Source organism: Mauremys mutica, chromosome 9, assembly GCF_020497125.1.
Source record: "Mauremys mutica isolate MM-2020 ecotype Southern chromosome 9, ASM2049712v1, whole genome shotgun sequence".
In the NCBI taxonomy this organism is placed as follows: domain Eukaryota; kingdom Metazoa; phylum Chordata; order Testudines; family Geoemydidae; genus Mauremys; species Mauremys mutica.
The window spans coordinates 71,876,460-71,888,717 of NC_059080.1; the positions used below are offsets into that span (position 1 = coordinate 71,876,460).

At 44.7% G+C, this 12,258-nt stretch overlaps 1 protein-coding gene across 1 annotated transcript in view; it reads right to left on the reverse strand.

Moving 5' to 3' along the window:
- Positions 1-2,151: 2,151 nt before the first annotated feature.
- Positions 2,152-12,258, reverse strand: part of DNER (delta/notch like EGF repeat containing) — a 279,307-nt gene continuing 269,200 nt past the window's right edge. The window contains exon 13 of the mRNA XM_045031472.1: positions 2,152-3,247. Within this exon, the coding sequence (XP_044887407.1) occupies positions 3,136-3,247 (112 nt within the window). The 3' untranslated portion in view covers positions 2,152-3,135. The remainder of the gene's footprint in view (positions 3,248-12,258) is intronic.

Sequence of the window (12,258 nt, forward strand, 5' to 3'; positions counted from 1 at the left end):
GCAGACATGTGTACAGCACAACTATAATATGCTGTTGGAGTTTAATAAAATAAATGGAAAGAAGCAATTTCCAAAGCATTCCATGAGCAGCACAGGATGATTTACAGAAGCTAGAGGCTCCGTGTTCACAGAAAGATAGCGCCTCGCAAATTATTTATCTTTCAGATCAGTCACTCGAGAGAGATATGGAATGGTTTAGAATCATTACCAAGGAGTGATTTGCATGCATAGAGGCTATTGCTCATTGCAACATCTCCCTTGTAAAATACAGATGATTGAGGGAGCATGCTACTTAAATAATAGAAAGTTGCTTGTTTCCATACTCACATATAGATTCTCAGATAGTATCTTAATCCCCGCAATAATAAAATATTGGCTAAGAACTATTATTTCCTTTATATTTGTTTAGTAAATCATCTAAAAATCAAATACCCTCTAAAAGGGTCTAATTTTATGGGAATGGAACATAAAAGCTGCCTCTCCACTAGCCTTTGGAGAGCATTGCTCCTGCCAGTGTCTTCCAAGCTCCACTTGGAACTCCCCATCGAGGAGGACCTCCAAACCATGCAGGGAGGAGACGAACAAGGAATTGCAGACTCTGTACATATGCAAAAAGGTAGCCAAACATCTGCCCAGTTCTTATGTGCAAACTGTTATTTGCAATATATGATTGTGCATGCACAATTTCACTTCCAAACTCAGAAGCTGGTTTTAGATTAGGGTCATTAGGTCTCTTTCTGGAAGTTACTGGCTTGACCATAATTCAGTAAAATCTATTTTGTTACAGAGGAGTTTGGATTTTTAAGATGTTTGGCATTTATATAACTCAAATAGTTTTGGTTTTATTAACATGTAGATTTACAGTCCAGTTGCTCTTAACAATGACTACCTACTTAGGTCATTTAGAAAACAAGTTACGGTGTTTCATTTTAGCAGAGAGAACTGACACTCATAACATGCTATTTTGTTTTCCTTTGCTTCCCTTCTTTCTCTCACATGCTCTAAAAATGTGACTTGCTTCTGCTGTATTTACTCTTTGCCATTTTTAATTTTTGGACGAAATGTAATTTGTACATTTAAATCACAAAAGCCCTTGCATTTTAATAACATTTCCAGCTTGATTCACCACGTTCTGCCTGTACATTAGTGTAAGATGCAGAAAATAGCTTGGATCTCTTCCAATGATTGCAACTGGAAACAGTAATAGCAAGGAATTCACAATTAAGAGTAACATACCAGATGTGCTCCGACCACTAGTAAATATATTAACAAGGGTCAGTTACATCTGCCTTCTCGATTCATTATATTTTATTTGTCTTTAAGGGCAAATTCTGGAACCAACCTCAGTTGCTGAGCTCTGTGGATTTCTGTGTTAGTTGAGGTGGGTGAAAGAATGCCCTGGGCTGCAGTTGCCCACACACAACCAGTGGTGCTGTCCCTTTGTGGGACACGCCTACTAGTCAGCAGACCATACCCTCTTGGATGAACCTACTAGCTGGTGCAAAAGCACTGACAATTCCCCAGAGTCCTCCTTCCTTGCAAGGGGGAGTTGGGATAGAGATTCATCTACATTCTATGCTCCCATGCAGCACCCAGTTAGCAGAGGGCAGAATTTTCTCTTGATTTATAATTTGGAGACCAGTGATTTTTTTTTCTGTTCACAGAAGTGAGAAACTAACAGCACTGGCTGAAGGCAGACATTGAACCGGCATTGTACACAGCACGTTTCTCCAGGCAGTTATGCCAATTCCTCTCAATCCTGATGTAGACACCTTGCCACGCCAATAATAGCCTTCTCTTAAACGCAGAATGAAAATCATGCTGAGTCCTATAACTGCATGTTTCTGTGAGTACCCATGTGGAATGAATTGGAGGACTGGGGCCTAGATTACGCATTGTATTCATTCTGCTTTTGAAAGGTTAAATTGTAATTTCTAGAAGTGACAAGTCCATTTCACAGTAACTTTTGAAGTTTCAAAATTTGATTATGTGTATGCATGCACTGGCTCAGGATATGGGATATCTAAGTTCAAGTCCCTGATTGAGAGCAGAGAAAGAGAGAGAATGAACCTGACTCAGGTCCTTCCAAATTTAGAGACTGTGTAACCTGAAATGTAGGAAAATGACCAGATCAGATGCAACCTTGACTTGATAACATTTATTTAATATTCTCTGAAATATGCAAGAATTGGAAGAAGCACATAAGCAATCAAATGCAGCCACAGAAAAACCATACTGTGTATAAATAAGATGCACTATGAGAAATACACAATATTGAATGAAACAGTACTGTACATTAATAACCTTTGAGAAACAAACAACTCAAACTATAGGCTTAGTTTACTCACGATATAAAAACCTTGACTTTTAAAGAAAAATATAGATTCAATCCAATCCTAGGGCCAGAGCCTGTACCCACTGAAGTCGATGGCAGTTTTGCCACTGATTTCAATGAGTTCACGATCAGGTCCTTAGTTTGCCTCCACAGGCACTTTAATTATATATTATTTTTACAAGGCCTAGCTTGAATACTATTACAAAAATGACAAAAACATCAACTCAAAAGTATGTGTTAGCAACTTCCAGAAAAATAATGCAGAAATAGGTTATCTATCCATGCACAGAATAAGGCAAAAGCTAATTCATTCAGGTTAGGAATAATAAATTTTACTAATTTCTTTTTCACAACACAAACATTTTAGACTTTTTTAAAATTAATGGATATATTATGCATCATATTATTTTCACTTTTTCCTATCTCTACTGAGAAAGCTGGCACTGAGATGTCAGAAAGGAACTGTTCATTGATTAAGCTTACTGTATTCTGTTCTGTAACAACCACAGAATTTCATCTGGGTTTATTAATAGTATCTACCATGAAAAAGCACACACTATTATAAGCTAACAATTTATAGAGTTGAAGGTACATTAAAATGTAATCCATGAATTTCAAACACTCAGTTTTAAAATATTTTTTCAGACTAAAAGCTGCAGAAAATTAGTTCTTAAATATTCTACAGAAAATTCTGGAACATCTAACATTTTAAATTTCTCACGCTTTCTTCTTCTTAAAAATATTTAAATTAATTTAGTAGCCCATCCTTTTGAAAAATAATCCGAAAAAGATACAATTGATTACAAATCTTTTGTTTTAATTAGCGTGACCAAAGGTTTGTCATCAGGGCTGTAATCTTCATAAGCAATGGGGGTTGCATCATACATTGCAGGTCGGGATTTCTTTCCAAACCTAAAAGAAGAAAACAGAAGGCTTTGGTGATAAACAGAAGTACATACATGTTAATTGTAATAATCCACTGATTCATGGCTCCCCGTCAGAAAAATCTTTAGGGGAAAACTCTAAATTCTAAACCATATTGCAATATTTCTTGCAATCAATAGTAAATACACAGAAGGAATGTTTGAACTATATGGATTCCAGAAACCAACCCCTAAAAAGAGGAAGGAACAGATTCTGCACCCCAAGTCATTGGAGCTTTTACCACTGAATTCAACAGAATCAAAGTCAGACACTAAAGGTGAAATCCTAGCTCTGGTGAAATCAGTGGAGAAGCACCCACTGACTACAATGGGCCCAGAATTTCACTTTAAGAGAGTAGCCCTTCCAAACAACATTGAGGTTCCCTGATGTCATTTGACACAGTTATCACACACTGTTCATTGTTTTTTTTTCTTCCTACTTGCCATCTATAGATCAAACTGTATAGTCAGGTTGAATTATGAGCTGGCAGACAAAGTGTCAAATAATTCAACTGGTACAGTTTTGCTGACTAGATAGATCCATTAGAGAGGCAGGCTGAAACTGCCAAGATTCTATAAAAAACTGGAATGCTGATAAACATTAATGCCTTTTAGGGCATCACTCTCACAAACACTTATTAAAATGTTAGGCAAAAAATGTGCTGTAGATACGACGTGACCGTAGAAAAAATGCCTTCAGAATTAGTTGCAAGTAACTGTAGGAGCTTTAAATAAAGAAATAGATTCATAGGGATAAAGTGATAGAAAAGACCTCAAGTCTATTTTCCTTACAGGGCTCCACCACATAAGACTCTGAACGTGAAATAGAAGGCCTCTCAATATACAAAGAATTCCTCTAATTTTAGATTCCCATTTAGTTCCCTTCATGCATACCAAGTGTTAGCTCTACTACTGAAAAAAACAAGGTGGTTGAGATATTATTTTTTATTGGACCAACTTCTGTTGGTGGAAGGGGCAAGCTATCAAGCTTCTCAGAGTTCTTCCTCCAGTCTGACTCCACTAACCTAAGCTATTCACGCTGGAAATTGTGACTTAGAAATTGTGACGTTTGAAGAAATTATTTAGGCTAAAACAAAAATCAATCCTGTATTGTTTAAAGAATTGTATACAATTTACTTCATGGCTGGTTTTGGTGAATTGCACCAACCAAGATGGGTGGAAATCCTATAATTTGAATGATGCAAATCTCATGCAAGGAAAATACTCCAACTCTCAGCAAGCCTAGAGCGAAAAACAGTCGAGGGTGGGGGGAATACAGTCGCTGAGGCTGGGGCTTAAGGGGTTTTCGTTGGGTAGCTGGTGTGTGCATGCCCAATGACTTCATTATGGCCCTTGAATCTTTTAGCTTTCGGAGCCTTGAATCTGTCTTCTGTGAAAACAGGCCTATAGCCCTAGAATGGAAGGTCCTGTAATGTCTGCTGAAGCTCTGGCGGAAGGACCGACGCGTGCAGCCAGGTAATATGCCACATTGCAATCCCTGAAGAAAGGGTGCGAGTGGCGGAGTCTGCGGTGTCTAACGAAGCCTGCAATGAGGTCCGCGCCACCGTTTTGCCCTTTTCCACTAGGGCTCCAAACTCCTCGCGGGACTCTGGTGGAACCAGCTCCTTGAACTTCTGCATGGAGCTCCATGAATTATAGTTGTAATGGCTCTGAAGCACCTGCTGGTTTGCGATCCTGAGCTGGAGTCCTCCCACAGAGTAGACTTTGCATCTGAATATATCAAGGCATGTGGCCTCCTTTGATTTGGGCGCAATAGTCTGTTGTCCATGACGCTCCTTTTCGTTCACTGAGGCCACTACCAGTGAACAGAGCTGTGGATGGTTGAACAAATAGTCATACCCCTTAGAGGGGATATAATACTTTCACTCCATCCCTTTAGCGCGTCGGCGGAATGGTGTCTGCCAGATTGTTCTGGCTGTGTTTTCAATTGTTCGAATAATCAGTAGGCTACCCTGGATGGAGCCTCTGTTGACAAGATGTCAACCACTGGGTCCTCCACCTCTATAACTTCCTCCACTGGGAGGTTCATGTTATGTGTCATCCTACATAAGAGGTCCTGGTGGGCATGGAGGTCTATTGGAGGTGGACCTGAAGTGACTGTTCCCGCTACTGCCTCATCCGGCGAGGAAGAGGCCATGGGAGGAAGAAGATCATGTAGGGCCTCTTGCTCAGTTGTGACTTGTGGATCAGGGCCAGCTGCCTCTGTGCCTAGGCCAGACACGGGCATTGGGAGGGATTCCGGGGACGGGAAGGACATCCCTGTGTCCTCCATACCACCGGGAACAGGGCGGCTGACTGTGGCCTCTGGCACTCGCGGCTCAGAAGGGGCTGAGCAAGATGCCCTGGAAGGAGTACCTTGGGCCTGGTGGTATGCCCAAGGAGTCCAAAAGGGCCATTGAGTAGATTCCTGCACAGGACCTTGTCACTGCATCTGCCAGTGGCCAGCCCCAGGGTCCAGGTAGCCGTGGTCCAAATGACGGCGGTCCGAGATATGGGACCCTATGTCCGATCCTGTTGAACGAGAGGCAGAACGGGAGGGCCATTGTGGTGCTGAGCGGGAATGCGCTGGTTCACGACAATGTGATGAGGATCGGTGCTGCGAGGGTGGAGAGTGGCGCCGTAATGTCGGGGAGTGGTGCCGGGACCAAGACCGGTACTGAGGTCTAGACCGGTGTTGGGATCTGGACCTTGTCGGTGACGACGACCACCGATGGGAACAGCGTCTGGACCTGGACCTGCTCCTTGATGGAAACTGGTGTTCAAAACAGGACCTGTGCCGGGAGTTCGAACAGTGCCATGAGTACGACTGGTGACGTGAGTACAACCTGTGCTGCAGAGGAGAGTGGTGTGGGGATTGCAAGCAACGCCGAGAACGGGAGCGGTGCCGTGGCTTGGTTGATGGTGCCGGCAGATGGATAAGGGCTGGTTTGCCTCTTGAAGGTATCACTCGGATCGGTGCTGAAGACTTGGGCTGTTGAGGCAATGCTGAGACAGTCATGGCAATCAGATCTCTTGCGGCTGCAAAGGTATCTGGATGTGGCGCTGAGGGCAGGTCCAGGGAGGCTGGCAGCTGTTGAGATGGGCCAGCCTTTTCCGGTCTATGGTGCCTCTTCTGACCAGGCGAGTGGGAGCAGTGCCGGACTGATGGCGGCTGTGGTGCTGGGGAACACTGGCGACACAGGTCTCTATCAGAGTCCGACTGCAGTGTACTTCCTACCGGTGCCGCTGGGAGGCTGTGCGCCGAAGTGCTCGGTGCCGGGTCTTGGTGTGGCGCTGGAGGTTGAGGGCTAAGAGACGCCTCCATGCGGAGCTGTTGCAGACGAAAGTCCTGCTCCTTTTTAGTCTGGGGCTGGAAACCTTTGCAGATCCTCCACTTCTCGGTCTGATGAGATTCCCCCAGACACTTCAGGCAAGAGGTGTGGGGGTCGCCCGTTGGCATGGGCTTGGAGCAGGATGTGCAGGGTTTAAAGCCCGGAGTCTTGGGCATGGGCCCAAGCTACCGGTGGGAAGGAGGGAAGATCCCTACCAACCCACTAGAACTATTTACTCTATAACTATATGAAAAAATATATAAAACTCTATAACTACACCAACTATAAACTATTTACACTGTTAAGAGGAAAAACGCTAGAGAGAGTGGAAAGCAGCAAAGCCGAGCTCCACAGTTCCAACAACCGTCACAGGCGGTAAGAAGGAACTGAGGGGGCGCTGGTTCGGCTGGGGTATATATCCAGTGCCATAAGGGCGCCACTCCAGGGGGCTCCACAGCCGACCCACTGGGTGTTACTAGGGTAAAAATTCTCCAACGATTGAGCATTTGGCGCGCACACCTAATTGGAATGGATATGAGCAAGCACTCGAAGAACTATAATGTTATACTAATAGTTCCCCACTTTTTGCACACTGAATCAGGGGTGCTGGAACAATTTGTATAGTGGGGATGCTGAGAGCCATTGAACTGTAAACTGTAAACCTTGTATATAACAGAAACCATTTCAAGCCAGCACACCTAGTTCCAGCACCTATGTACAGAATGGTCAAGAGATGCGTTCTAAATCCCTTTCCCCACTTAGCACACCTGTGCAGCATAGGACTAGATCTGATATGCTGATCTGGATATTTGCACTTAGAATTGTTCATCCCCTACTAAAGGGGATCATTAAATGTGATCTATCCCTCTTGTACTTGATCTTAACCAATCAGTCACAACCTAAGAGACACATGTAAGGGCTGGGACAAAACCAGATGAAACTGGAAAGACCCTGACACAGCAGATGGAAAAAATGAAAAGACAATCTTGAGTACAAAAATTTCTATTGACTATTTTATGTGATAGGCGTCTACTATTCCCTGTACACATACCTGCTATTGATTCTAAAATACACCCTTCATTTGACATCCACCAACACATGTATATAAAGAATATCAAGGCCTACATTTTCCAAAGTGAGTAGTGATTGTGTGTCCAAACCGTGACACCTTAAGGGGGACCTGATTTTCAGAAAGTGCTGAGAACCTGTTCTTTAAAAACAGGCCCCTTTAATGTGTCTCAAGTTGAACACCTAAAATAAGTCACTTTTGAAAATTTAGGCCTTGGTGGTCTCTATATACATGTCTGTGTAAAAGACAACTGTGAAATTGTAATTCCTCCCCTGTGCTGAGTGCACCAATTTATACTGCTTTCTATCCTTCTGAAACAGAAATAAAGACTGAAGTCTGTACACTAAATCTTAGAAAAGTACCAGCTTGGCAGCTATATAGTAGATTTTTATATAGCATCAAATGATTTATTTCTCGTTTTCGTTTTTTGGCAGCACACAAATATTATTTGCAATTCAAACATTTCTTTTCATTGACATTAAGTAGAATATATTTCATAAAGGTGCAAATAAAAATCCTTTTTATTTACAGTTTCTGGCATTCTCTCTTCTTCTTAACTACTGAATGCGGGCTTCAAAAACCGGTATGAACGCAGCCTCAATCTAAAGGCTTTCTTATGAGTTCATTCACCTTGACTCTCACTGGTTTTACTAAAAGGCCTTCCTTGGCACTATGCAGAGATTAATTCAGAGTAGGCCACATAGGTAAAGGAAAGACCTCCAACAAAGAGTCCTGGTCCCAAGATTTGAAAAGTCTGACAGCAGCACTGTTCACCGTTTCTATCACATCAATCAACAACTTGCAGTGAAAATAGTTTGTCAAGGTGAATGATCTTATAAAAAAGCCTTTAGATAGGGGCACTGAACCATAAAGTGCCCTCTGCCCACCCCTGGAGCTGGAGGAGCAGTTACCTCACCAGGCACCTTCCTCTCTACCCCTAAACACGGAGGTGGGGGAATGAACATACAGTACCCCTTGAAGATAAAGGAGAAGAAGAAAGATTACAGCCACCATGCAACCCCTCCCCGCCCAAGATAACATCAGAGGAAGAGGAGGCCCTACAACCTGGGGTCCCTAGGCTTCCAGTGCAGGAGATGCTAGCCAGGATAGGGAAGAAAGCCCCAAGAAAGGGGATGAGCAATACTTGGGACACTCCAAACACTGTTCTGAAACATTCAGTTGCTAAGAACAGCACCAACAGCTGGGGCAATTTTTATTTGGGTCGCATATCCCTGCTGTGTACAAGGATTCTCTTTAAAATGTCACCAATGGCCGCTGCTTCTTATATCTGGGAAAACACTGTGGCACAGAAAATGAACAATGCAAAAAATATGGCCACTAACCACACCATTGCTAAATCATCCTTTTGCCTGGCATACTAACGGTTCCAGTTATCCGAGGAAGGTGGATGAGAGTAAATACTCTTTCCATTCTCTAACCAGGGACAGGAAAGGGGCATAGCCAGAGTACATAAGAACATAACATAAGAATGGCCTTACTGGGTCAGACCAAAGGTCCATCTAGCCCAGTATCCTCTCTTCCAACAGTGGCCAATGGCAGGTGCCCCAGAAGGAATGAACAGGGCAGGTAACCATCAAGTGATCCATCCCCTGTCGTTCATTCCCAGATTCTGGCAAACAGAGGCTAGGGACACCATCCCTGCCCATCCTGGCTAATAGCCATTGATGGACCTATCCTCCATGAATTTATCTAGTTCTTTTTTGAACCCTTTTATGGTCTTGGCCTTCACAACATCCTCTGGCAAGGAGTTCCACAGGTTGACTGTGCATTGTGTGAAGAAATACTTCCTTTTATTTGTTTTAAACCTGATGCCTATTAATTTCATTTGGTGACCCCTAGTTCTTGTGTTATGAGAAGTAGTAAACAACACTTCCTTATCTATGTTCTCTACATCAGTCATGATGTTATAGAACTGAATCATAACTCCTTTAGCCGTCTCTTTTCCAAGCTGAAAAGTCCCAGTCTTATTAATCTCTCCTCATACGGAAGCCATTTCATACCCCTAATAATTTTTGTTGTCCTTTTCTGAACCTTTTCCAATTCCAATATATCTTTTTTGAGATGGGCCAACCACATCTGCACACAGTATTCAAGATGTGGGCATACCATGGATTTATAGAGAGGCAACATGATATTTTCTGTCCTATTATCTATCCCTTTCTTAATTATTCCCAGCATTCTGTTTGCTTTTTGACTGCTGCTGCAGTTTTCAGAGAACCTTCCACTATGGCTCCAAGATCTCTTTCTTGAGTGGTAACAGCTCATTTAGACCCCATCATTTTATATGTATAGTTGGGATTACGCTTTCCAATGTGCATTACTTTGCATTTATCAACATTTAATTTCATCTGCCATTTTGTTGCCCAATCATCCACTTTTGAGAGATCCTTTTGTAGCTCTTTTCCCTCTGCCTGGGTCTTAACTATCTTTAGTAATTTTGTATCATCTGCAAATTTTGCCACCTCACTGTTTACCCCTTTTTCCAGATCATTTATAAATATGTTGAATAGGACTGGTCCCAGTACAGACCCCTGGGGGATACCACTATTTACCTCTCTCCATTCTGAAAACTGACCATTTATACCTACCTTTTGTTTCCTATCTTTTAACCAGTTACCAATCCATGAGAGCAACTTCCCTCTTATCCTGTGGCAGCTTACTTTGCATAAGAACCTTTGGTGATGGACCTTGTCAAAGGCTTTCTGAAAATCTAAGTACACTATATCCACTGGATCCCCTTCGTCCACATGCTTGTTGACCCCCTCAAAGAATTCTAGTAGACTGGTGAGGCATGATTTCCCTTGACTAAAACCATGTGGACTCTTCCTCAACAAATTATGTTCATCTATATGTCTGACAATATTGTTCTTTATTATAGTTTCAACCAGTTTGCAAGGTATTGAAGTCAGGCTTACAACCCTGTAATTACCGGGATCACCTCTGGAGCCTTTTTTTAAAATTGGCGTCACATTAGTTATCCTCCAGTCATCTGGTACAGAAGCTCATTTAAATGATAGGTTACAGACTACAGTTAGTATTTCTGCAGTTTCACATCTGAGTTCCTTCAGAACTCTTGGATGAACACCATCTGGTCCTGGTGACTTATTGCTGTTTAATTTATTAGTTTGTTTCAAAACCAAAAGCTTCACTTCAGCAATCCTTGACTGGTGTATGGCTCCTAGCAGGTAGTAGACAGCAGGCATAGTTGGAGCATTTTCAACAGGAAGGGCACAGTACTAGAAAACTGCTGAGGGGAGCCCAGGCCCCTGGAAGGAGGAGTGACCGTGAAAGCAAAGGTGGGGTTGTCTGGAAAGCCAGGAGCCAAGAAACAGCCATGATGAGCAAACAAGGTAACGAGCTCCTGTCTACTTTAATCTGTGATTACTGGCAATGACTTGTGATTACTGGCACTGCTGCAGTAAATGATCACATCCAATACATGCAACTGTATCATTAACTGTTCTCTCCATTATTTGGCTTCCATTTTAGCTGCAGGCAAACACCATTTCCAGTTCTTATTTGGCTGCCTACTCAGTTATGTTCAGTTTATCACACCTACTTTAAACAGCTGTTTGTTATATCAGCATAGGACAAGGGAGGGCAAACTATGGCCTGCTGGCCAGATCCGGCCCAGCAGGGCTTTCAATCTGGCCCATGGGATTGCCAGCCTCATGGTGCAGTGGGGAACTGCAACCAATGGGAGCTTCGGGGGTGGTACCCGTAGGCAAGGGCAGTGTGCAGCGGAGCCGCCTGCTCCACCCCACTCCCTGGAGCCACTTCCGGATATGTTGGCCACTTCTGGAAGTGGTGCGGGGCCAGGGCAGACAGGGAACTTGCGTTAGCCCTGCTGAGCACCGCTGCCATCCCAGAGCCACTTGAGGTAAATGGCACCGGGCCGGAGCCCGCACCCCAAACCTCTCCTGCACCCCACACCCCAGTCCCCTGCCCTGAACCCCCTCCCCTGACCCCCCTCCCACACTCTGCACCCAACCCCTGCTGAGCCCGCTCCTGCACCCCTCCTGTACCCCAACTCCTTGCCTGGAGTCCCTTCCTGCACACCACACCCACTCCCACACCCAGGGGCGGCTCTAGAAAGTAGGCTGCCCCAAGCAGCGCGGTGCGCTGCGCCGCCCTTTCCTGGTCCCGCGGCGGGTCCCCTCTCCCCGCGGCTCCGGTTGAGCTCCCGCAGGCATGCCTGCGGCAGGTCCACTGGAGCCCGGGACAAGCGGACCTGCCGCAGGCATGACTGCGGCGGGTGCTGTGGTCCCGCGGCTCTGGTGGACCTGCCGCAGGCATGCCTGCGGGAACTCAACCGGAGCCGCGGGAAGAGGGGACCCGCCGCAGTCATGCCTGCGGCAGGTCCGCTCGTCCCGGGCTCCGGTGGACCTCCCGCAGGCATGCCTGCGGCAGGTCCACCGGAGCCAAATGCCGCCGCCCCGGGAAAGGGCCGCCCCACGCGCCTGCTTGGCGCGCTGGGGTCTAGAGCCGGCCCTGCCCACACCCTGCACTCCCTCCCGCACCCCAATCCCCTGCCCCAGCCCTACAATCATGGCCCTGCATACAATTTCCACACCAAGA